Below are 27,743 nucleotides of genomic sequence, written 5' to 3'. Positions count from 1 at the left end.
TGCACATCAGCAGGGTGTGTGTGTGTGTGTGTGTGTGTGTGTGTGTGTGTGTAGATGAAGCCATAATGAAAGTCCTTCTTCTTCTTAAAGCTGCTCTGCTGCTGTTTGTTCTCCAGCTCAGGTGTCACCCTCAGATTAAAGCCGAGCGTTTCTGCGCCGCAGTAAAAGGTCTCGACACTTTTTAATATTTCTTCTTCTCTGGTTCTTGTTTGGAAAATGTTTTCTTCCTGCGGGCAGAGCAGGAGAAAAGGTCAGGGAGCGACTAAGATCATCAAGAATCATTTCGCCCGGAGCTTCACATGAAGATCCACTGAATAATAATGTGGTGGAATGAAAGAGCTGCTGCAGCTGTCGTCGGCCCCGAGGAAACACGCCGCTCTGACCTGCGGTAAAGACATGACCGAATCTTCCTCTGTGTCTAAATGTGTTAGTGAGTGTTTCTCCCGCCACCTGACAGGTGAGGTGCAGCCACATGTTGATTCCTGCACAGGTGAGTCTCATTGGCCACAAATGAAACAATCTCACAGAAACGATTCAGCGGGAGTCGTTTCAGAGAGCGTCACACACCGAGCGCGTTCTGGATGATCTGGATCTGCGTCATCCACTTCCTGTCAAGATCCAACAACTTCAAACAGCCACTGAAGAAGAGAATCCAGCAATTAACAACCTGATCATGTCTGTTCAGAGAGACGTGTCGTGCTGCGGCAGACAGACCACAGACCCCCCCCCCAAAAAAAATTAAAAAACAGAAAATTGTCAAACTTTCTAAAAAATTTACTAAAATTTTCAAAATAAAACTGCACAACATTGTTGCATTTGTATTTTTCTTCAGTATAAAGGTCCTGCAGATAAATGCATGTTGTGACATTTCTTCTGCTCGACCTCTGAGGGAGAGAATATGGAATGAGTTAATAATCTATATGTTTAATTGATTGATTATTGAAGGTCAGGACCCTCCTGTTGCTTTCTGCAGGTTTCAGTCGTTCACACGTTGAGCTGCAGTTTAAACTGTCACAGGACTTTTCTCTTGTCTCTGAGTTTTCTACAAGAAAAGCCTGAAGTCTCTGTTGCCCAGGGAGATGGCGGTGGGGAGGAGGGGGGGTTGGGGGGGGGATTTTGGAGGACAGGGATCACCGTCTCCCTCCTGACTCCTGGTCCTGATCCCCCCGAAGAGACAAACTCAGAGCAGATAAGCCGCAGAGCGGAGACTGTACTTCTCTAATCGCTACAGCGACCTTGACTCGGAGCGAAGGTTTATCCCACCATCCCTCGCTTTCAGAGCGAGACGTCCCCCGGGGTCGACCGCGAGGGGCGAGAGGAATCAAAGCCCCGCGGGCGGGAAGGAGGGGCGGGGGGAGGAGGGGGAACGGAGGAGTGTGGCGGTGCAGATTGACGGACAGGCGGACTCTCTGGAGATGTGAAGTTTCGAAACGTGATTCTCCACGCCGCGGGGATCAGTGAAGGTCAGGAACTGCTGCCGGATGTAAGTGACACGCCGCCGCTCTCACACTCACTTAATGAAACTCACTTTCTCCCGCTCATCCTCCATCTTTAAACTTTAAACATCTACAACTGCAGAGACAGAGTCTTTATTGATCAGACGTCATCACTTTTCTCTTCACGTCGCCTCCTGACGCTCGACACGAAGGAATCAAATCAAGACGCCCCCCCCCCTCCCCGCCCCCCTCCCCCAGGCAGCAGCTCACCTCAACACAGTGAACTTACAATCTGTCACAGAGTCTAAAAACTGCCAAACCTCTGCTCTATATGTTGTATATTTACATCATCACCAAAGTTTCCATCACTTTTAAAACCTTGAGGAAAGGTGCGTTTCATTTGGTCGCCTGTCAGTAGAGTTTCCATCAACCTGCAGAACGCACAGTTTCAAATAATGAACTTAAAAACGGTAAAATGGAAACACGTCAACTGCATCAGTGCAGCGCCACAGAACCCCACAGGACCCTCGGCCAGATGTATGATGGATGCAAGAGGTTAAACAGAACCGCCGCCGCACCACGCCACAGTTTCAGCCACAACATGTAAAATATTAGAATTCTAACAACGTTAAAACAAACTCACGACAGTTTACAGAAAGATCAGCTGCGTGTATTTAACTGCAGACAGCTGATCATTCAACAGATCGCTGATCGTTCAGGCAGTTAATCAGTCACACACACTCACACACACTCTCACACACACACACACACACACACACACACACACACACACACACACACACACACACACACACACACACACACACACACACACACACACACACACACACACACTGCAGAACAAACAGCAGCTGATCTGTCAGAACTTCAGCCCCATTCTCAAATTATTTGGGATCAACTCAGGGTTAAAATCAGCCTCGATCTGAACAGTGTCTGTCCAGTTTAAGTCAGTCTGCCCCCCGCCCCCTCTGCCCCCCCCCGAGTCCACAGCCACACAAGCAGCTCCATCCATGACTTCATCTGTTCATCCATCGCTCTGTTCATCCCCCCTCAGCTGGAAGAGAACAGCAGCAGAGTGTGATGGGAGACAATTAGCGAGGACACGTCAACACACACATGAAGAGACACAGTGATGTGCAACAGCCCCGAGGGTGTGTGTGTGTGTGTGTGTGTGTGTGTTGGGGGCGGGGGGTTAACATGCAGAAAACATATGTGAGAGAAAACATCTCACACATACATGTTAACAAACACACGGCTGAGGTCGTTGTTTACTTGTTTGATTGTGAACTTTTGTTTGTGTCTGTTTACAGCTGATTAGATGTGTGTGTGTGTGTGTGTGTGTGTGTGTGCAGGGAGGGAGGAGGGAGGGAGGAGGGAGTCAGTTTGTATTATCAGAGTGTGTCGGTGCGGGACAGTGAGACGAGCAGCTCGACTGAAGCGCATAGAAAAGACGTCTGTGTTACGTAACCTTCATGTTCACACGCCGGCGCTCCGTCTCAAACGAGAGCTGTCGTGACCGCTGAGCCTTAAAGCTTCACTTCCTCAAACGGCCCGACGCCAACTCTTCTTCTGAGGATAAAACTTTCTCACTTCTGACAGCAGAAACAACACGGAACAAATTCACACGGAGAGGACGTCACTGAGGAGACTCTGAGCGACCTCCATGTTCCTGTCATCACACGCCGTCCATCCAACGACTTCACCGGACACTTAGAGACGGAGTCAGGAGCAGTTTATACAAACAGCCTCATTTTAATTTCTTATTTTATATATTTTAAATTCCAACACAACTCTGTCTGTCCATACGGAGGAATTCAAAGTTATGAATAATATAAATAATAATAATATAAATTAATACGTTTGTATCAGAGGAACAAGTGACGAGCCCCTTAAAGGGACAGTACATACACAGATCAGTGATGAGCTGCAAAAAAACAAACATATCTAAGCCAAAAAAAATCCCAAAAACAGTTGAAGCTTTCACTTTATTTTGAAAAATTTTCACCACTTAATCTTGCCGTCCAACAGCCCTTTACTTTGGAACTAGTTTGTGTGTGTTCGAACAACTGTATCACTCCGCAGGTCAGCTGTTTGAGTCAGAAAGAGCTTGTGCGTAGGAACACAAAAGTTCAACGGTTGAAAAATTGTAGTTACAGAGTAAAGGTCTGTTTGACGGCAGGTAAAAAGGTGAAAATATTTCAAAATAAAGCAACACTTCAACTGATATTAGCTTTTTTTCTGTGGGCCTTTATTTATATAAGTGGCTGAAACTCTGTAACACACTGACTTCAGATAAGAGCGTCACACCTGAACTATCACCTCCAGGTTTCAGGAAGTGAACACATGCTGCTTTCTGAGTATTCATGTTGACGCCGACTCCTGCAGCTTTCACCAAGACTCATGAACATGTCACTGAAACTGTCCACTGAGTCTGTTTCATCAGGAAGATGAAGAACAGGTGACGTTCAGGTGACGTTCAGGTGCAGGCAGGTAAACAGTCGAATCTCTCCATTCACTTTGTCATTTCATCTACCAGGAATGTGCATTGTCATATATTTGATTGGCTGAATACCTCTGCATCTCCGACGTCACCGACGTCACCCCACCCCCCCCACCACCACCCCCCACTACAGTGCAATGACCTGGTTGAGGTCATGTGACCAGGGTCAGAGGTCGAGAGGTTAGAGGAAAGAAAAGGAGCTGCAGGATGAAAAGAGCTGGAAAATAGAGAGAGAGGTGGAAAAAGTGTGTGTGGTCATCAGTATGCTCACACACACCCACACCCACACACACACACACACACACACACACACGCTCACACGCACACACACACACACACACACACACACACACACACACACACACACATAACACAGTCTCCTGTGATATCCTGAGTAGAGCAAAGTGGAGATCAAGCTTGGACTGTGTGTTTCTGTGTGTGTGTGTGTGTGTGTGTGTGTGTGTGTGTGTGTGTGTGTTTCTGTGTGTGTATGTGTGTGTGTGTGTGTTCTCTGATGTCTGCTCCAGACTTTCATTAATTAACCCAGATGAAGGCTCCTTGAGATCTGATACTTGGCTCTGTGTGTGTGTGTGTGTGTGTGTGTGTGTGTGTGTGTGTGTGTGTGTGGATCAGGTGTTTCCAGGTTGTTTAATACGCGCTGCAGCATCTCACTGTTTATCTTCTCACCTCCTTTTTACTCCTCCGTCTCTGGCTCACAGGTTCGATCCCTGACTTTCCACTTCACTGCCTCCACCATAACTTCTACTAATTTCATCTATAATGCTAATGCTACATGCTAATCTTCATTTGATCTGGCAGGTTTTGTTTTTTTCTTCTTTTTTTTGTGGTTTTGAACAAACAGGAAATGATGAACTTTTACAGATTATTTTCTGTCGTTCTGAGATTGATCCACGAGACTAATACACCAACCTGACCCTGGATGAAATGGTCTAAAAATGGTTGGAGGGATGGAGGGAGGGATGGACGGGTGGAGGACAGGTGGATGGATCTCCCCTTTTAACGCCAAACTGAGCCTTGGAGGTGATGTTAGGTGTGTTTTTGTACTTCAGACAGACCCAGGTTAGCTTAAACAACAAGCTCAATTTGATTTAAGGAGTCAAGTCTCTGAAACATCTGTGTCACATGACGGTTGTTTCAGTGACTGAATCTTAATGTGAAAGTTGGACCTGCTTTTGAAACAGAATCATTATAATGTTGTTTTAAGACATTTCTGTTGATAATTTTGCACAAACGACTTTTTAAAAACGGCCTGATTAAAACACCAGAAATAGCTCGGTGCTGTTGTCATGTAGCATGTCATGTGTTGCGTGTTGTTGATGTGTGTTGATCGCTGCTGTCTGGATGGGATGACCTTGTCCTACTTGGTGATTGGTGAGTGGCTCTGCCTGAGGCTACAGCTGATTGGCTGTCAATAAGCTATTAGGACAACAGGGAGAGACAGAGACAAAGAGGGACAGAGTGAGTGGGAAGGTAGAGGGACGCTGAGGACAGACAGAGAGGGAAGTAACAGTCTGAGGTCCAGCTCGCGCCCCCTACAGGCGCTAAAGTTCACTACAAACAGAATATACACACCTCAAATGTTAGTTAGCTATAGTGCTGTTAAAGATTAGCATGTTAGCTTCTTATCCTGAGCATGTAGTGGTTTCAAAATACTAGAATATTGTGTTACTATGCTAACAGTTCCCCCTTATGTCCAGTCTTTGTGCTAAGCTAAGCTAACAATGTCCCAGACCTATCTCTGTATCAGACACGCAGATGAAACTGACACCAACCAGCAGTTAAAGGAGCTATTTCTAAGTTTTGCTATTGCTACACAGCTAACGTTAGCATTAGCAGCTGTTTATTTACGAAGTCTTGCCAAGAGCTTTAGCCATTGTTGTGTTTACAATACAAGAGGTGATAATACGTCCTCTGAGCAGCTACAGACTGGACGCTACAGTGACTCGGTATCAGAAAGTGACGAGACAGGCCAACCAGGAGGGGGCTAGCTAGTTAGCACGCTAACTTCAGCAGAAGAAAAGAAGTGATAGAAATAGAAGCAAAACAAAAGGAATTAATTTTAATGCTGAACTCACAATGTTTTTTCTAGACTGGTAAGTAAACAGCTGCTAATGCTAACGTTAGCTATGTAGCGATAGCAAAATCTTACAAATAGCTCCTTTAAATGTTAGAGAGTCCCTTTAATATCCCATAAGTATTTCAGATAAGCTAGCGTTAGCATGAAGTAGCCTGAAACATAGAGAATCAAAGCTGTTAACACTAAATGTGATGAATATGGAAATTTATTTATGAGAGAGTCGCTGCTTTGTTGCCTTTTAAAAAAGGTCATTCTGGGGAAACTTCAGTGTGTGGTCACAACAATATGTCCTGCAGCGTTTTACACACACACACACACACACACACACACTGACAGAGAGAGAGAGAGAGCGAGCGAGCAGTGAAATACCAACAAATAAACATTCACATCGACACTGCTGTGATCAATGTAGGTGACACTGACAAATACACAATCGCTGTGAAGCTCAGCAGCCTCGAGGACACACAGTCCTGTAGTGTTTGGTGTTACACACACACACACACACACACACACACACACACACACCCACACACACACACACACACACACACACACACACACACACACACACACACACACAAACATGGTGTGGTGGCAGGTTGCTTCAAGCCTCGGGCTAAATCCAGAAATAAAGACAATAGAATAAACAGGAGGAAACACTGTGTGCGTGTGTGTGTGCGTGTGTGTTTGTGTGTGTGTGTGTGTGTGTGTGTGTGTGTCCAACCTCGGGGCTGCCAAGCACAAAAAAATCTGAAGGAAAGCCTGACACACCAGGACAGTGTTTGTGTAACGTTGTGTATCTGTGTGTGTGTTCGTGTTGTTTGTATCCACACACACACACACACACACACACACACACACACACACACACACAAACACAAACACACAAACACACACACACACACTTTGACTGAAACAATTAATAATAGTTAACAGTGAGGCTGCAGTCTAATGAGGGAACAGGCCCGTCGGTGAGCAGGCAGCTGCATTAATTGCAGCCAACAGGAACAATTTTCTCATTTAAATATGCAAATAAACACATTTATTACAGTTAATGAGACAGTAAAGAATAAAAGCTGCGTGCTCTGAGTCACAGGCCGTTTCTGAAGTTGTGTTCATGTTTTATTTGTTTCATCTGGTTCATCAGCTTTGTGTGGAATCAGGTTTGAAATGTTACGATCTTAAAATATTTACTGGCTGTTCATGGAGAGAAATGCCCTGGTCTTAAAGATCACTCACTCACTCACACACACACACTCTCACACACACACACACACACACACACACTCTCACACACACACACACACACACACACACTCTCACACACACACACACACACACACACACTCTCACACACACACACACACACACACACACTCTCACACACACACACACACACACACACACTCTCACACACACACACACACACACACACACACACAGGCTTCCAAAAAGCACATTTACCAGACGACAGCCTGGACCCAAGACTCATTTTGGCTCGTGGGCAAAGTCACATATGGAATTAGCATCATTAGCCACAGCTAATATAATCCACCACCAGGGACAGTTGACTGGATCCATCATCCAGCGGAGGAGTCTGCTCACCTGAACGCCGCACACAGCACATGACACGTGACAGATTAGATGAGACGTTCATGAACCTCGGAGCTTAACGAGTCCGGAGGACTTTATCAACCAACTGGAACCAGATCCAGAACCAGATCCAGATCCAGAACCAGATCCAGATCCAGAACCAGATCCAGATCAGGATCCAGCCCCGGTGATTTCCAAATAATGACGCTGCTGACCTGTGAAGGAGGACAGAGAACGTGTCCCATCCAAACACAGGAAAACACCACGAAAACACAACAGATTAAAGCTGAGAAGAAGCAGATGCAGCTCCTTCAAACACTACACTGTGAATTACACTGAGCTACATTATTTCTTAAATTCACCTTTAAAAGGTTCTTACATATAATATAAGACCCAAGTGTTTCATATCATGATTTTCAGAACAAGCTCAGCTGCTTTTTGTCACGGAGCAAAGAGATCACTGTCACTGCCTCGTTTCTTGTGAAAAGAAAACCTTTACGATTTGTTGTGGTGCGTGAGACGTGTTCACCACAGTCTGTAGGTTCATTAAAAACAGTGCAACATGACAGTAAATATCAGTGAGACCTACTCCGGTGAGTCACGTGTGACTTAGTGAGAATATATAAAGGAAAGATGAGAGTCGACAGATTTCTACGCTGTGATGACGTCAACGGAAACATCCGCTGACCTCAGAGGGTGAACAGGATGTTAGTATTCTTGTTTAATTGTGATTTTTCTCCTCATCCACACACTGATGACATCACTGATCGACAACCTGCGTCGCTGTTTTGTTTTCACGCAAGTTTAAATGACTTTCATTTCTTCTTCTTCTGTTTTTGTTTCCAACTGTTGTGCAGAGCTGTTTTCAAGCTGCTCGTCATTTTTAGTTCAAATCAATAATCAATTGACCAACACACAAACACACACGCACACACACACAGTTTATATAAGAAGAGGAAACTAGTTTCACAAACACAAGAGGAAAACTGCCCGAGGTCGTGGCCTCCACACATAAACAAGAGGGCAAAGTAGAGTGTGTGTGTGTGTGTGTGTGTGTTTTATGTACATTTATTGAATGTCAAGGATAAAACAGACTCAGTAGAGTTGCTGCCATCCGCAATGATGGACGAGCTGCCACACACAGAGAGAGAGAGCCTGTGTCTCTGTGTGTGTGTGTGTGTGTGTGTGTGTGTGTGTGTGTGTGTGTGTGTGTGTGTGCTGTGAGGGTCGTGTGTGCAGCATTTATAATATACAGGAGGTGAGGTGTGTCTGAGTGTGTGCTTCCTGTCTTTGGTTATTGGTAATATGGATAAAATTTTCTATATTGTGATCAGAAAGTTGCTGAAAATTCAATTAAACCATTTGCAGACAAAATAACCAGATGGAAGACTCCATTTTTAATTAAATATGCAAAATGTTAAAGCTCCTCCAGTGTAAAGGTCTGTCCATGTGTAGTGTGATTATAGATCAGGTCCAGGTTCTGTATTAATACTGTGAAAGTATCAAAGCCTCAGTCCACAGAGAAATGCACACAGCCTGTATTCAGAAACTGAGCCTTAAAACCAGCCGTCAGGACTTCTGGAACTTTGTGATGTCACAACAAAGCAGTCACCAAGCCCCGCCCACCTGGACCCACCATCCAAACCTTGAATGATTTGGTTTGTCTGAGTGTTTTTACCTGAAATCTGCTTTATTTTTATTGGATCACTCAGAAAACTCCAATCAACAACACTGTGACTACAACCTCCACGGTGACGGCTACAGCAGCAGAGAGAAGAAGAAAGAAGAAGAGTGTGAACACTAATCAGAGAAGAGGTGGATGAAGCTTGTGGAGGAAGGTGATGGAAACCAGAGAGTTAGGAAGAGTGAGCGGGACCAGAGGATGAAGTGATGAAACTCAGACAGTCTAAAGTTTAGACAGAGCTGACCAATCAGAGGCCGGCGCTCTGCCTCCATCAGCCGCCATGACCTCGTTCCCACAGATCAAAATCACAACCGCAGACGAAAGACAGGCCGCCTCAATCAACCGGCCAGTTTACAGCATGCTCAGCGCCGTGTCGACCGACTCACACACACACACACACACACACACACACACACACACACACACACACACACACACACACTCTCCCTCCACAGCCACAAACCAGAGCTCTGCAGTCTGCTTCAGCACAAACACAGCTTCCTGTGGGAGGCGGCTCGGCGCTGGGAGAGCTCCAGGTGAGCAAACATCACTAATTTCTACAAATAAACAGCGGAGATGCAGATTGGACGGACTGATTAGCCAGATCTGACCAGAACGCCGAGCTGCCGCCGCCACCACTGCCGTCCAGATGTGGGGAGTTTAGGCTCTTGGTTAAACATTTACTTTGGGGGGGGGGTTGTGATCACATTGGCATCTGGACGTCGTTTCATCCTGTCAAACAGATCAGCTGCAGCACACTGACACCTACACACTTCAGTTTGGTTGATGTGTCGTTGTTGTTGTGTTGGCAGGTTGTTCGAGTATTAGAAATAATCAATAACAGGTAATAACTGATTACAGCAGAAAGAAAATGTGCTTTTCTACAGTTTTCTAAAGTTATTGCAGCAAGAATTCACTCACTGTCAAAACATGTATTTACACTAAATGTCCAGAAGTATGTGGACTTTAACATTGGTTCTGTGTTTCTGGTTCGGTCTGATGTCGCTCCAACAAACCAGGAGGGGGATCAATATTTCTGTCTCTTTCCTGTTTCATGAACTAGTTTCTCCCAGTTTGCTGTGGAAGGAGTTGACTGGTCTGGGGTGTTTTATTTACCCTGAATTTAGTCTGTCAGCTCCAAACGAGCTTCTTCAGTGAAAACTTAAAGCTCCTCCAGTGTAAAGGTCTCTGTCCATGTGTAGTGTGATTATAGATCAGGTCTAGGTTCTATATTAATACTGTGAAAGTATCAAAGCCTCAGTCCACAGAGAAATGCACACAGCCTGTATTCAGAAACTGAGCCTTAAAACCAGCCGTCAGGACTTCTGGAACTTTGTGATGTCACAACGAAGCAGTCACCAAGCCCCGCCCACCTGGACCCACCATCCAAACCTTTACAGGATTTGGTTTCTCTGAGTGTTTTTACCTGAAATCTGCTTTATTTTTATTGGATCAGTCAGAAAACAGTCAGCCAATCAGAAGAGAGGCTCAGAGCCTCCTCTCTTCTGATTGGCTCACCGACCTGTTGTTACTAGAGCTCCAGAGAGAAGCCTGAGAGAGGAGATGTAAAACTACACTGAGATAGTTTTTATATCTTCTGATGGATCAACACTTCAAATAAAACACGGAAGAAGAAAATATGGAATAAAACTTCAGTCTAAAGAAAAACAACTTGACCATGAATTCTCGTATAAACTGTTTTTTAACCATCTGCTCTGACAAACAGTCTGTTGTCGTCTGGTGAGTGACCTGTTGAGAGTGAAGCAGCAAAACAAACTCAACTTTTGTCAAAAGCCTTTTTTTCTGCTAAAAAGAAAAATAACAGAACAGAAAATTATCAGCTGCAGCCAGGCCTGTGTGTGTGTGTGTGTGTGTGTGTGTGTGTGTGTGTGTGTGTGTGTGTGTGTATTAACGGCATTTTGAAAGTGACTGAGGTGTGTTTACTCTGTTCACCTCATACACTAAACACTGTCAATTCTGTTTGTCCTTTAACGACCTGCTCGGTGTGTTGCCAGCAATCCCTGCCTCTCTCTCTCTCTGTCACACACACACACACACACACACACACACACACACACACACACACACACACACACACACACACACACACACACACTGCCTTGGCTGTGATGTGAGGAGTGTTGTAAGGAATGAATGAAAGAGTGGAAAGTAGCAGCTGACGGTTGAGGTCGATTCAAACTCTGCTGGAAAGGAGCCAACACACACACACACACACACACACACACACACACACACACACACACACACACACACACCTCAGTGAATGACCACCTCTCTCAATCATTGAAGGAAAATTCAGCAAAAAGAGCTAAAAAAACGACATTGGAAGACCATTACTCTGACATCAAAGGTGACCTTTGACCCCTCCATTTGTTAAATCTGGTGCAGGCCCTGCACATTTTTTTAAACAAAACTCTCAAAGACAAAAACCACAATAAAATCACTTCTACTGATTCTCCTTTGGTTTATCTGCAGTTTCTCTTTGCAACAGTTTTTCACCTGCAACTGTTCAGGAAAAACATCCAGGTGTTTTAAAGAGCCGCTGACACTTCACACACACAGACACCTTGAGTTGTTGAAACAGAGTGAAGGTGAAATTTTCTTTTCTAAAACTTGTTGAGTTCATGATGGAAACAAACAAACCAACCAGACAAATGAGCAGGCTGCAGTGTGGAGATCCACACATTCATAAACAGCTTCATCAATAAATCCAGCAACATGTGAACATGACACATCAGCGGCACCAGGACCCGGACTCTGCCGGGCTTTTGTGTTTTTACGCACGAAAAGAAGAAACCTTCTTACCTCGGAGGTTCTGGATCTTCACCGTCACCTCGGCGGGCTCCCGCAGGCTGCGCGCCAGGTACAGACGCCCCGAGTCCCGCTCGATCTGGACCGGCGAGTCCGCCTCAGAGATCACCTCGAACCACCGCTGCTCGAACCTCTGGTCCGGCACCGTGAACACCAGGTCCCCGACTCTGACGTGGTCCGGCACGGTCACTGAGTAGGTGAGCTCCTCGGAAAGAGCCCGGGGCCTCCGCCGCGCTCCGCCGGAGCGGTGGACGCTGACGCGCAGGAACACCGGCTCACCGATCAGCGCCACGTCTCCGCCGTCCTTCACGTAAAGGCGAAGAGTCACCAGGCGCACCCCCTGCAAGGACCCGACCAGCCTCACCTGCCCGGTCTGAGGAACCACGTGGAGCAGGTGAGACTCCGGTGACGCGTAAAAGGTGACGCGTCCGTTCCGCTCCGCGTCTCCGTCCTTTGCGTCAAAGCGGGCCAGCTCGGTACCGAGCGGCGTCAGCTCGTCCACCTCAACCGTCATGTTCCCGCGGGTGAACCGGGGGATGTTGTCGTTCCGGTCGGACACTTCGACCTGCACGGCCGCCGGTCTCCTCAGACACCGCGGCGGCAGCTGCACCCTCAGCTCGTACATCGCTATAAACTCCCGGTCCAGCTCTTTGGCGGAGACCAGACCCAGGTGTCCCCGGTGGTCCCGGTGTCCGCGGAGGTGAACAAGCCTAAAATCCGAAGCGTAATCCCCCTTCAGGCTGGTGTTGAGGTCCGCACCGGGGCAGCCGCCGGTCCCCACCGGCAGCATCACCCCGTCCACCGGCGTCCCAGCTGCAGAGTTCTCGGCTATTTCGCCGAAGTAGCGCGCTGTGTGGCCGCGCTGCGCGGACAGACACACCGGTGAGACATGAAGCTGCAGCAGCAGCAGCAGCAGCAGCGGGAGCAGGTGGAGCAGGAGGCGGCTGTGCAGGGTAACCGGTCCGTTCGCAGCTTTGGTCATGCTTCCATCAAAACCCGGTTCAGGTGCAGAAAAGTGTCCGTCCCTGATTCTGATCCAGATCCAAGGACTTGATGCGTAAAAATAAAGATTTCAGTCCCGAAAGGAGCAAAGTTCCCTCATACAGGAACAAATATTCGTCAATTCCTTCAGCGATTCACTTGAAATCTTCAGTCTGAAATCCTGAATCTGGTTCCGTGAGTCCAGAAGAGCTCCAAGTCCATGAGTGCGCAAAGGGAAAATATCAGTAAGAGCACGAGGCCGATGGTTCTCTCCTCTCCTGGTGATTAACAATTCAATCAAGAGACTTTTACGCACAAACGAAACAGCATCAGCCTTTTTCTCTCCGTGGTTCTGGTAGAAAAATATAATAACATCAGCAGAAGTGATGATAAAAATAATATTTGTCTCGGTTCAGCTGTAATGTTTCCTCTGTACAGATGAAGAAGATGATGAGGATGAGGATGATGCGCCAAGTTGCCTCAGAGTGTCCGGAGCGTCTCCACTGTCTCCACCGGAGGATGGATCAGACTGAGCGGCGCAGAGACACCCAGCAGCCTCCATGTGGCTCCGTCGGCACCTCCCACCCCGGAGGAGAGAGGCCAATCACAGAACAGGAGCCAGGCTGAGTGACAGCCTGCAGGTCCCGCCCCCTGACAGGCTGAGTCAGCTGAGAGACAGAGAGAGAGATGTTTTATTTTGAAATAATATTAACAGGTCTGAGGCAGAGACTTTTCTATAATTCATTTCACATTTATCACAACTGGAAAAAAGAATTTGTTACATAAACCGCGGATGAATTATGAACCAAACTGAAGCTGGAGGTGAGTTGTCTTTAGGGCGATGCTGCTGCATCTTTATGTGAACTCAAAGAGGGTGATTCACAGAGGGCGGTCTTTCTGACAGTCAGGCAGACTCAGCCTGTGCTGATGGAGAGTGGTATCTGTCAGGTGAGTCCTAAAACCTGGAGATTAGTTTCATCTCATCACTTCCTGTTCCCTCGTCCTGAAGTATCAGTAAATACCCCAGTCCTGATTCTTGAAGCTTTTACGTCTCGGTTACTAACAAGTTTTTGAATGAGACTACAGAGGTTGTTGGGGATGATAACCGTCAACAGGTTGAACATGAAACCACAGTCCACCTTTACAGCCTCGTTGTGTTTAAACTCTACCATGGTTATCTTTAACTAAAACTGACCAAATCACGAAAACCAGATGTGAAAAACCATTTTCGTTAACTGAAATAAAAATAAATACAAGGCTTTATAAAAAAAAAGTTTGTTGACAAGTTCATTTTGAGTTGGTTTATCTTTTAGAGTCTCGCCCCTGACTAAAACACAAAATAAACATATTAATTAAAACATATTACAAAAAAATAAAAAATAACTGAAACTAATAGAAACTAAACTCAAACTAAACAAGCAAACGAGCTTTAAAAAACAACTTTATAAGCTTTTGTAAAAGAGGCCAGAGCTAAACAGAGCTACACCTGAAGTTTAGTGATGGTGACGTCATGTGACCAGGTGTTGACATCATGTGACCCTGGTGTAGTTGGTTTACAGCCTAACTTTTAGCTAGCTTTTTACTTCTGATTGTATTGAGGCTTCAAACATCATACAGTGATGTTTATTATTGAAGATGATCCTGCTGAACTAAATCTCAGAAACTGGTTTTATTTTTCTCTAATAATCCAAAACACAACGGAGAAATCCTATTGGCTGTTTGTGGAGGGGACCAGGGTGAAGCTAACTTCCGGGTTATTTTACACGTCATCCCTGCGGCACTATTCAAATAAACAGAAGCCCACAGCAGGTACATGCTGCCAGGTATCACTGTCTTTAGAGCGTCATAGCTCCGCGACGCTTTGAGCTACAGACAAGCCGTTTGTCGACATTAAACTACAGAATCGTTGCTCTCCAACAAGCTCCTGTCCGTCCGTCACTTCCGGCGTTACAGTAAAATTAAAAGTCAAAAGATTTGGATAGTCTTACCATCCGCTTGGCGCCGCTGCTGCTTTCTTTCCTTGTGTTTATCGATTGATCCTCGTCCGCCATCTTTGCTAGTGACGTGTCAAGTTGGGCCTTCCTATCGGGCTCCGGCGGGTGATGTCACAGCCAATCAGAGGCTTTGCTGTCACTCGCTTGTATAGCTCAGCTAAGTGGGAGCAAAACTGTTTTTATTTGACTCTGACAGTGAGAAGTTTATTAATGACAGAAATATATGAAGACACATTAAAACTCATGATCAGATAAAGATAGAAACTTCAAATCACCTTTTATCACTATTATTATTATTATTCTGTTTGTTGAGCTTTTATCTATAAAATTCAAGGTTTTTGTTTTGTTTGTTTTATGGGTCACTATCCCCTTTTATACTGTATATGAGTCTTTATTGAGTGACATATAATTAGCTGAGGTTGTGCTGATTCTGAATCTGTGTAACACTTGGTGAAACGTTTACAACTTTTTAGACAAAACACAAAAGTATGAAAAAACAGAAAAGTTATTGTTTTAATATATATTAGTTAATATTAATAAAAGTAAATAAAATTAATAAATTTAATGCCGGCCTCAGAGGGTTAGAGACTTTTCTGTGCTGGTTGGGTTTCTGTCTATAATAAAGTAAGGTCTCTGTTAAATCTGTTCAACATTTATTTAACAGATATAAATTTTAAAAATGTTTTATTGTTTCACATGTACATGGTTTGTGTGTGTTGTGTTTTGATGAAGAGGCAGCGACCAGGATATCTGTGGAGGCCATCTTTATTCTCCGAGAAATCCTCCAGTCAGCTGTGATCATGTGACTCAGCTCCTTCACAAATGAAATGACACAATATTTTACTACACAATGAGTTTAAGTGTGAACATAATTTAACAGAAAGGTTCAAACGTGGAGATTCCTCTGATCATGGCGTCACTTACCTCCTCCTGTGGAGAACAGCAGCAGGAGGGGAGAGGAAAGAAACTCCACGGGGGTGAACGTAGGGAACTGAGAGGGTTAACATGTCAGGCCGTAACTATTAACACAGACTCTTTGTTTTAATATTTATAAAACTGCTGTGTCACACACATGGAAAACAATGAGACAATATCACATCAATACAAGCTGTTACACCTGCGATCAGTCGTGCTATTGTTTCTCTTTGACCTTTGACCTCCATCATTGTCACTGTGACACACTGTGGACATTAATACACCACACTTAGAGGAGCTGCCGTCTAAAGATCAAACACATTTCTATCAAGATGTCAGATGTTTCTTTTTTACCTGTTCTACCTTTTTTTTTTTACCCCGAACTTCTCTTAAAGGGACAGTTCACCTAAACTCCTAAAAGTAAAACATTTTCTCAGTTGCCACTTTGTGGTACAAAGTTGTACAGATAATGTTGTTTGTATGTGCTCAGTTTTTGATTTTGGTCGTCTTTAAATGCTGCAAAGAAATGTATTTTTATTCACCTCCATTCAGGAAGAGACAAAAAATATCCATCAAGCAAAATTAGTCTTTATTTATTTATTTATTCGACATCTTTGCACATGAGGGAAACCTCATGCTCTTGATCTTCAAGGATTAAATAAAAAATTAAATAAAATAAATAAATAAAAATAAAATAAAAATGTATATGTATATTTATTTATTGTTTAAAATCTTGTCAATGGATTCTGATGGACAAGATAAACCAGATCCATATGGAAACCTGAATTTCTTAGAACTCTTTTCTTTCATTCTCTCTAGTTTAATTATTTGCTGTAGTTGATTCCTTTATACTAACAGTGGGAGTTGAACCCCAGACCCTGCCAGTGTTAGTGCCTTGCTCTCAAAGCCTCAGTCTGCAGGCTGTTTACGGTTTGCTGTCCGCAGTAATGATGGCAGCCTGCAGCAGCGTCATTTATCAGCGAGGATCTTTTCAATAAAAGAGCAATTTGCTGAGATCAATATGTTTTTTCTTCTTGGTGCTTCGAGGATTTTCTGCAGCTGAGTTTTCGTCTGTCGCTCGCTCTGTTGGAAATCAAACCAGGCACGTCCAGGAAATCCCTCTGAAGTTTTCAAAAATGAATCTCGTTTTCATATCCACTTGAAAAAATGGTGAAATTGTCTGCATGTGTTTTGTTCCTGAGCAGTTTCTAAAAGCTGAATGAAAACCGTCTGAGGACTTTGATCACAGGCCGGAGGAGGAGGAGGAGGGGGAGGAGGGAGTGGGTAAAATGATGTGATGGGAAAATGACGATGTGCAGAGTGAATGAAATCATTTTAATCTTTGAGCAGGAAACGTCTCTCTGTTTCTGTCTGACTGTGTCCAGAGATTCTGGAGAGAAGTTCTGGAGTTAATAAGATTATCTGGATCAACTTTGATACTGATGATACGTCAGTTTTATAAAACACATCCGCATCTTAGATTCATAGATTCATTGTTTTTCATTCTTCTTCTTCTTCTTATGATAAAACTAAGATCAGGATAGAAATGAGCAGATTCTCTTTTCGCTGAATGTTTGTAGTGCCTAAAGTCTCCGTTCTCTCACCTTCACTCATACATGGACATGTAGTCGTTTTCATTTCTACTCCATATGTTCCATACGTGCACACTGCTGCAGCCACTGGAGCTCCTGTGCAATTGGTGACCTCGTAGCGTAGTTGCCAAGCGGACGTAACAAACTGGTGGGTATGTGGAGGTTCACACCGCAGATCCTCGAGTACTTACAGACGCAGAATGTAGAACTTTGGCTTTGGATTTCCAACCAATCAGTGAGTTTTATTATTGTTTTAGATTATTTTTATGAAACTCATTTTAAGAGCCAAGTTCTGGGTAAAAGTGACGCACGGATCTGGACTACGTTAGGATGAAGACCTGGAGGCTGTTTCCTCCATCAAAGTATCATCAGTACCACAGCAGCTGTCAGTCGACCCCCCGGACCTCAAGAACTTCATAGTCGCTGCTGTTAAAACTCCACAGACTCAAAGACAAAGCAACAGCTCGTGGTTCTTGTTCGTTTAAGCCGCAGACACAGAAACGTTTGACATCATATCACAGTGAAACTACCAGTTTTAACATTTTAAGAGGCAGAGAGACTTTGAGGTGGAGATGTGACTGAAACCTAAAAGATTTACTCGACCAAAGAACAAGATCCGACCCACAGTTCAGCTCTGAGGCTGTACTCACTAAGAGTCTGGTCTTACCACAGGGAGGCGTCCTTGTGGTCGTATCCCTCCGCCACTCGGACTAGTTCCAGGTTACATCCCTGTTTATCCAGAGTCAGAGAAAATATGAAGCATCTGTGTGAAATGTTGTTATAATTGCTGCGTAAAGTCTTCAGTAATGGCTAAAAAGTGTTTTCTGACCTTTGACCTTTGACCACGAAACAGTTCGTCACTGAGTCCAAATGAACGTTTGGAATAGGACGGATGGACGGACAACCTGAAAACAAAATGGCTGCTGCTCTGACCGTCGCCGGCGTGAAGGAATAAAAAATTATATCAGATTTAAATTGATAAGAATCAATGAGTCTTATATTTGGATTTTAGCTGGGAGCTACTTTTAGCCACAGGACGTTTAGTGAACGCCTCCCGGAGTTTATAGAGTCGCTCTTTAACCTGAGAGAAAGCAGCTCTGCTCCGGTTCACTTCCTGTTCTCTTTAAGACATCTTCAGTGAAACTCCGTCCCCGAGGTCACGGGAATCGACTTGACACTCCTGCGTTGCTCGCAGCTTTGGTCGCAGCGAGCCGGCCGCCGCTGCAGGCCTCGGTTTGTTCCCGCTGATTCTCTCTCTCTCTCTCTCAGGCCCCGTGTTCAGGCGTCGTGTTGGCTGCAGCCTCCAATTGATTGGTCACGCCGCCCCGACTACTCCATCAGGAGAGGAAACTCAGTCTGAACGGGAAAAAAAATAAACGTCTGTCACAACCTCAGAGGTGGAGAACAAATAACATTTTGTCTGCGAACGTCTTCATGTGCAGCTAGCTCCACCTTCATGTCTCCATCAGTGGGTGGGTGATGCATCACAGCAGCACGGTGGGTTTGTGAATGACTGAGCAGGTAAATCCCTGTTACACCTGTGGTAACATTAGTCGTGGTTTATTGGATTGAAACTGGAAGGAGCAAAATCCCCATAAAATATTTCAGTCATCCAAATCAGCTGTTTACAGAGCAGGTGACGAACAACAAGCTTCTCCAACCAGGAAGTGATTCTGTTTCTAATTTAAAGGTCTAGGTTCTATATTAATATTGTGAAAGTATCAAAGCCTCAGTCCACAGAGAAATGCACACAGCCTGTATTCAGAAACTGAGCCTTAAAACCAGCCGTCAGGACTTCTGGAACTTTGTGATGTCACAACAAAGCAGTCACCAAGCCCCGCCCACCTGGACCCACCATCCAAACCTTTACAGCATTTGGTTTCTCTGAGTGTTTTTACCTGAAATCTGATATATTTTTATTGGATCACTCAGAAAACAGTCAGCCAATCAGAAGAGAGGTTCAGAGCCTCCTCTCCTCTGATTGGCTCACCGACCTGTCGTTACTAGAGCTCCAGAGAGAAGCCTGAGAGAGGAGATGTAAAACTACACTGAGATGGTTTTTATATCTTCTGATGGATCAACACTTCAAATAAAACACAGAAGAAGAAGAAACATGGAGCTTTAAAAGCTGTAAAAGGAAAAGTGAATGAATACGAGCGTGTTCTGAACTTGTGATGACCCTCATTGACCCTAATATAACCCTAACCTTAAGACCTGATCCTCAAACATGTTTTGTTGGACGGATTGGACCAAGCAGAAAATGACCAAACCATCCTGACTTCCACAGGAACAAGAGGAGGCGCCTAAAATGTTGTGATCTCAGGGTCAACAGCTAATTATTCCTCACAAACGTGGAGCACACGCTCGCCCACTGAATGAACTTTCATGTAAGTCTCGAGTCACTGGAGACGAGCGAGTGAAGTCCTCAGACTGACGCTGAACGCTCTGAATGCTGAACAAGGGCCTTTAAGTAACACTGCACTTTAAATCTTAATTATTCCAAGATTTTACAAGGTCAGCTCCGACTCTTACTCACTCACTTCAAACAAGGTTGTATATATATGTAGAGACTAGATATATTATTCATAGAAATTATCAAAGAAAAACATATTTCGTTTTATTTATTTTTAGTAATTTATTGCACTATAAATGTGTTTTCACAGTGAGTGAAACTGCTCAGGGACTTAACTCACAGCTCTGAATAAAGTCACTTATGACATCATAGGTTCAACAGTGAGATTATTATTGTGACTTTGTTCAGAAACGATACTGACATTTATGGAATATTGATACGTGTCTGAACGGGTCTCATCGTCTCCTGGTTTTGATAAAAACTCATAAAAACTCACCTCTGTTACTTTAATTACACACATATGGCCTTAAAATGTTCCGGATGTAACGCCACACCTTTACCTCATTTAATGTATGTGAATATGCATGTTAGCCCCGCCCCTATCCCCACCCCTCAGACGCTCAAACGCACAAATCTTATATATATATAATAACAGTAGTAATACAGGAGTCGCTCGTGAGCTTGTACGATATCAAACACTTCATATGCTAAAAGGTTAAAACCTTGATTTTGATTGGACGAGGTCTTTAAACGACCGGCTCACACATCACTGCTGTTCGCCGTGACGCTCCACGTCAGGCTCTGTTACACACACCACACACACACACACACACACACACACACACACACAGATGCTGTGTGTTTTCCCGCCCAAAGGCAGCTCTGCTAAATATACCCGTTGTTCTACACACACCTTGACAACCTGCGATCACGCCGGGCTCATCTCATTATGCTGCATGATGGGATTTCAACACATGCAAACGAGTTTAATTAAGCCGAAATTAATTAGTCGGTGGAGTGTGAGCGAACGGGGATGTGGATGTGCAGCGGCGTGAAGGGAAATCAGATCACATGTGTAATACGAAGGAAGATAAAGAGGTTTAATAGCACTGTGGCGGCGGCGGCGGCGTGTCATTAACCGCTGAAGAGATGGCGGCGTGTAAACACGATTACCTCCGAGATCAGCTGACATCATCTTCATCACCACGACGACCAGAGAGAGAGAAAGTCCAGAGAGGTTTCATCTCCGCCCTCACAGAGTTAAGGATCATCACTCCTCCTCCTCGTCTTCCTCCTCCTCTTCATCACTTCTCCTCTTCCACTTCCTCCTCCTCTTCATCACTCCTCCTCCTCCTCTTCCTCCTCCTCTTCATCACTCCTCCTCTTCCTCCTCTTCCACTTCCTCCTCCTCTTCATCACTCCTCCTCCTCCTCTTCCTCCTCCTCTTCATCACTCCTCCTCCTCCTCTTCCACTTCCTCCTCCTCTTCATCACTCCTCCTCCTCCTCTTCCTCCTCCTCTTCATCAATCCTCCTCCTCCTCTTCCACTTCCTCCTCCTCTTCATCACTCCTCCTCCTCCTATTCCTCCTCCTCTTCATCACTCCTCCTCTTCCTCATCCTCCTCTTCCACTTCCTCCTCCTCTTCATCACTCCTCCTCCTCAACCTCTTCTTCATCCCTCTCTTCCTCCTCCTCCTCTTCATCACTCCTCCTCCTCTACTTCCTCCTCTTCATCACTCCTCCTCCACTTCCTCCTCATCACTCCTCCTCTTCCTCCTCCTCTTCCTCATCACTCCTCCTCCTCCTCTTCTTCCTCCCCCTCTTCATCATTCCTCCTCTTCCTCCTCTTCCTCCCCCTCTTCTTCTTGCTCACCCTCTTTCCCCCTTCCTCCTCTTGTTCCTGCTCCTCTTCCTCCCCCTCATCTCACCCCTCCCCCCTCCTCCTCCCCCCTCAGAGTAAAAGGGGAGAAACTGAGTGATCTGTGATGAAGGAGAGGACTGAGCAGGTCTGACAGGACATTCGACACCGTCAGCTCCGTCACGCCGCTTCACTGTCGACCTGGACTGCTTCAGACGGCTTCAGACATCTGTCAAATACTGAGGAGGGAGGAGGAGGGGGGAGGTGGGGGAGGGGCAGAGGGGAAAGTCCAAAGGTTGCTGGTTCAAGTCCCAGACTGTAGGAGGAGAAAGTGAAGGAGGAACTGTCTCCAAACACGTGAACAGACCCAGAGTTTGATGTTCACGCACACCTGAGTAAAACTACTGCATCACATCTGGTTCACATCTGTCTGTGTTTGGTAAAAGTGTGTGTGTGTGTGTGTGTGTGTGTGTGTGTGTGTGTGTATCATACAAGGACGTGTTGTATTTTAGGCGTCGACTTCCACACAGGTCATAAGAAGTGATGTGAGTCTGTGGAGGCGTCATCCACTCCAGTCAGAGAGATCCACCTGAGACAGAATCACAACAATAATATTAATAGTTATAATAATAATAATCATAATAATAATATCACCTGTCACGCAAAGATGCAGCCTGGAGAGTTTTATAAAACAGTAAAAGTAAAAAAAGTTGTATAAAATTTTTTAAATAATATCAATTAACCTAAAAGGAAAAACATATAAACACCAACATAAAAAAGGTCGGATTATCTCAGATTAAAAGACACATTTTTTATTTCTTTTTTTAAAATACCAAGTTACAATCTTTAACGGCAGATGTGGATCTGTGTGATGAGCGTCACCAACATGTGTCAGTGTCAGTCTTTATGAACGGCACCAGTGGCAGGAAGGTAAATAAATTTAGAGATTGAGTTTCTGTTTCCTGCCACTTTATTCCTCTGCTTCACTGAATCTCATCTTCAGTTCAACTTTATTTGTAATGTGCCAAATCAAAATATACATCATCTCACTTGGAGATGAGAGGTTTCCATACTGTGGTGAAGTTAGGTCAGTGCCAGAACCTCGTCAGGACAGATGGTTTATATTAAAAGGAGGAGGAGGAGGAGGAGGAGGAAGGTGAGCAATAGTTACCCTCCACCCTCCATCTGTCCAAAATGTCACGCAGCAATCTGAGAACCATCAACCTGACCGACGAGTGAGGAGCGTGTGTGTGTGTGTGTGTGTGTGTGTAGTAATCACACAGTCATGTGAAACAGTTAGATGCAGCTTTGTACTTAAAGGGAAATACCACTCAATTTAAAATGTCATTTGGAGCCTGCTATTTAACTGCCCCACACACACGCACGCACACACCCTCACACACACACACAGATTTAATGACCAGTGACAGCGATAATAATTACGTCTGACGGATGAATGAAAAAAGAGAAAAGTGGCAGAGTAAAACACTTGATGGCCACTGGATTCTTCAGTGGCACACACACACACACACACACACACACACACACACACACACACACACACACACACAGTGGATCTTTGAAGCTATTTCTTTCCACTCTGCCTGTAATAATTGTGTTTTCAAAGAGCTGTCAATCACCTGGCGCCTGCGCTGCACCAACAGACGCACACAGAAGAAGAAGAAGAAGAAGAAGAAGAAGAAGAAGAAGAAGAAGAAGAAGACGTGAGATTTCAACACAAAAATAACTTTGTCGGTTTGTTTAGTTGGACTGAATGGAAATACAAACAACGTAAAAATATATTTTCTGTGTCTCCAAAAACTTTATAATAACTTCGTAAAAAAAGATGCAGAAATGAAACCAAACTACGTCTGACACGTTTTCACAAACATCGGCAGAACCTCGGCAGACACATGACGGCCCAACTACAGGGGCTGGTAAAACTGAGCTGCTGTATTTTCACCGTTTATTGACACTTGTTCTGGAAAATGTTAATTTTATTGGCTCTTAATTTGTTTATTCATTTTTAATTACCCCCATTTCAAAACTGTAATCACAGAGCTTCTGAATGACGTCTCCATGTTTGTCCACATACGTTCATGGAAATTAGGTTGAAAATAAATTTGTTTGGTTCTTCTTTATTTATCCAAGACAAAAAACCTTCACACTCAACTACTGACTGTCCCGGTCCAAAGCAGAGCTGCAACAATAAGATCTCAGGGCGTGAGTGTGTGTGTGTGTGTGTGTGTGTGTGTGTGTGTGTGTGTGTGTGTGTGTGTGTATATATGTGTGTGTGTGTGTCCCTCCTTCAACTACACCTCTGGGTGTGAAGCACAGTGCAGCTCATCACTGACACTAAAGCAAAATGTCAAACACTTCGAGGCAAAACACAAGAATAAAGCCTCTACATACATTTTATTCATTTTTTGCCTTTTATTTTGATAGGTGCAGTGAGAGAGAGACAGGAAAGTCAAGGAGACAGCGAGAGAGAGGGAAGATGACATGCAGCATAGGGCCGCGGGTCGGACCTGAATCCACGGCCGCTGCAGCCGGGGCCACGCCACGGAGGCGCCGCGTCTCTATACGCTCTAACATGTGAACACACAGCTGAGGGATCCAGCGGTTCATCGCTCTGCAGTCTGTGGATCAACAGCTGAACATCAGTCCAGACCCAGAGCGTCTGTATCAGCTGAGGAGCATGAAACAGTGAAGCGTGCAGAAATCCAGCGCTGCAGGCCCACTCTGCTTTTTCTTTTGGGGGGGGGGGGACTTTAGAGTCAGTAGATTCTATATTAAGATCTCCTCCTCCAACAGCCAGTGTTTCCACCCCGAGTCGTCCCTCTCTCCGTCCCGCTGCTGTCAACACGAGGTCGGGCTCAGGCATCAGGCTGACGGCTGTTTTTAAAGAACCTCACAGATCACATGAAAACCACACGTCGTCTGTTAACGCAATCCTTATGAGGGGAGGCTCCGCCCTCACAGGCCCCCGCATGATTTATTACCCTACGGTTCATCGTCTTCCACTGTGACTCCCCCCACAACACCACAGAAGAAGACGTGCTGTCACTAAACGAGAGAAGAAGTCCACGTACAGTAACCCAGATGATGCCAACAGGCCTTCTCCACCCGTCACCGGTGTTTCTAATAACTGTGTCCCGTCTGCAGCGACAGTGAGAGCGAGCACAACCACTGTTATCAGTTACACTGATTATCTGGTTATCAGTTGTTTTTCCTTCTGTGACAAAAGGACAGAAAAACAGATATAATGGTTCTTCTGAAGCATCAGCTGCTGCCAGTGGCCTGTATGTGTTCTCCTCATTAGTCCCAGCTGTTTCTGCTTTCATCTCATTTTCAGAGGAATTAATTTGGTTCATAAATTAGTTAAATATTTCTTTCCAAGAAGCCGTAACGTCAGCTCACATCACTGACAGACGGAGGAAATTACGAATTAAAGAAACGAGTAATGGAAACACATGAATTTAACAAAAACTCAATTCGACAAAGCAATATTTTGCAAAAATAAAATGTAAAGACTATTTTCGCAATCAAGTCATAATTCCTTAATGATGATTTATGGGGCAAAAAACATCCAGATGTCTAAATTAAAACTGGCTTAAGTGGTTGAAAAGTTTAGGTAATGTATAAAACTGCTGTATCAATCAACAAAATATGCTAATTTGCTTTCTGTCAGAGACATAATCGATATCAGTCCCACGTCTAGCGAGTTGGAGACAGGACTGGACTCAAGCAGCTGCCACAAAGTTCATGAATACACCTGCAAACACCTGTGAAGCTAACTAATTAGCATGTCAACAGAAATGTTGTGCAGCGGATCTATTTTCTTGGTGAGCGGCTGGAGTTCTCTCATCACAGCGAGGTTGTCAGGTTTCGTACAGTCGTGCCTGTAGAGAGATAGAAACCTGTATCTGGCAACCCACGCTACAGCCGGAGACACTGCGTAGAATCACTACGCTTAAAAGACATTAAATTTTAATATGTACAATGAAAACTAGACTAAAAATAACAATAAATTAAAGAATTGTGACTAAAACTAATGGATATTTTAATTAAAAGACTAAAACTAATAAGTCAGGTGCCAAAGAAAACACAGCTGAAATAAAATTAAAGCAAAACTTGCCTGGAAGGAAGAGTCTCTTTAAAAACTGATGATGTGTAGACTAATAAAAGTTTATAAGTCGTCTCCTCAGCTGTTCTAAACACTGTGTTAAACTGAACGACTGTACAGAGGAGCGCTGTTGTCTCCTGCCTCCGTAGAAACACAAACACTGTGATGTTGAACTGAGTTTCCCTCCTTCACTTCAGCTCTGCCGTTTGTCAGGTTTCTGTCAATAATCAGTTTTTTACCCACAGTTCCAGTTTTCAGCAGCTCTCAGCACCGCGTGGAGCCGTAGCACCCGCAGGAAGCTTAATGACCGTGGCCCCACTCTGCCGCCGGCCGCCGTGACTGACGGCCTGACGGCTCTTGATGAATGATGTTCTCCGCCTCGACAGACTGAGACCAACGCCAGGCGGTGGGAGGTGATTCAGCGGCCAAACATCAGCCCTCTGTCCTCTGAGGGCCCCCCCGAACGCCGTAATGAGCCCGCCGCTCGGTTCAGCGGAGGGCCACAGGGGCCGGGGCCGAGCAACCAGGGGCGAGCATGACAACGTGATGGAGGGCCAGCGGCGGGGCCGGTGAGGAAATGAGGGAAAGGAGCATGTCACTGCTGTCAGGAGAAAAGCTCATTCCTCCAGGTTTTTCTTTCTAACCTTTGTCCAGTGACGCCGACGCAGCTCCATCTGTCTTCTCCTGCTTTATATTCACACCGTCCACACACCGGAGCTGCTGCAGAGGCTCATCGCCTTTGTCTGGTGTCTCTCGACACACTGAACCACAACCGTGAGAGATGGAAATAATTAAAGCAGCTGAGCTTCTTAACACATTGAGAGCGTAAGTGTGACGACAGAAATCACCAATTCATCCTCTTCCCACCCGCTGTCTTAACATCACATCGTCCATGTGAAAGTAGCTGTTGTTTCTTAATTCATACTTAATATATATAATTATTTTCATACTTGTGTTAAGAGTTAACTATTTACATATTTACAAGTTTAAATATTTATACGTGCATCTTTAAAAACAGTTACAGTAACCTCTTCAATCTCTCTAGTGTTCCTCTTATTTACCTCAGTCTAAGTGCTCCTCGCCTCTGATTGTTTAGTTTAGCAACATGTAACTTAGAGACAGGAAGTGTTGTTGTTGTGAGGCGGACGAAGTGTGCGTTACATCATTATTGTAACCATGACAACAAAGATCGTCTAACGTTGAGGAAGTATCTATTTTAACCCAAATCACTGTCTTTTCCTAAATCTAACTAAGCCATGACCACAGGTTTCTGAAGAGCGGTTAATAAGCTCAGAGTGAGCTGCTCCACCGTCGCCACCTTGGCAATGTCTGACTCCGCCTCCTAACTCCCAGCTAATCCAAAAATGCTCAAAGAGGAGGGGCATGCCGGTTTGTGACAAACATAGATTCGCCCACCTGTCACTCAGAGGCCACACCCTCAATTATGTATAAATTTATTCCTTAATAAAATGTAAACAGGTGAGTTATATAAACAGGTGTCATGAAGGAGGAAATTATCTCTAGAGACCAAAACAGTTTTTGTACCAGGCTGTAAACATGATTATTTCTGCTGTAAAGTTGGACAGTTTAACATGGGAGTCTATGGGGACTGACTCACTATTGGAGCCAGACTCTAGCGGTTCCAGTGGTGGAAAACAATGTCAACTCTTGTTTTGCTTCTATTTCTATCACTTCTTTTCTTCTACTGAAGTTAGCATGCTAATCAGCTAGCGCCAGCCTGACCAGATCATCTTGTCACTC

At 44.8% G+C, this 27,743-nt stretch overlaps 1 protein-coding gene across 1 annotated transcript in view; it reads right to left on the bottom strand.

Annotated features, from left to right (window-relative positions):
* The window catches only part of LOC111234095 (neural-cadherin-like), a 134,926-nt gene extending 119,730 nt beyond the window's left edge, over positions 1-15,196 (bottom strand). The window contains exons 1-2 of the mRNA XM_022762013.1: positions 15,134-15,196; positions 12,159-13,026 (exon numbers count right to left, since the gene is read on the bottom strand). Of these exons, the coding sequence (XP_022617734.1) occupies positions 12,159-13,026; positions 15,134-15,196 (931 nt within the window). The remainder of the gene's footprint in view (positions 1-12,158; positions 13,027-15,133) is intronic.
* Between the last annotated feature and the right edge of the window lie 12,547 nt (positions 15,197-27,743).

Source organism: Seriola dumerili, unplaced genomic scaffold (assembly GCF_002260705.1).
Source record: "Seriola dumerili isolate Sdu_G_001 unplaced genomic scaffold, Sdu_1.0 BDQW01000435.1, whole genome shotgun sequence".
Lineage (NCBI taxonomy): Eukaryota > Metazoa > Chordata > Actinopteri > Carangiformes > Carangidae > Seriola > Seriola dumerili.
This window is presented reverse-complemented; position numbering and strand designations above follow the sequence as displayed.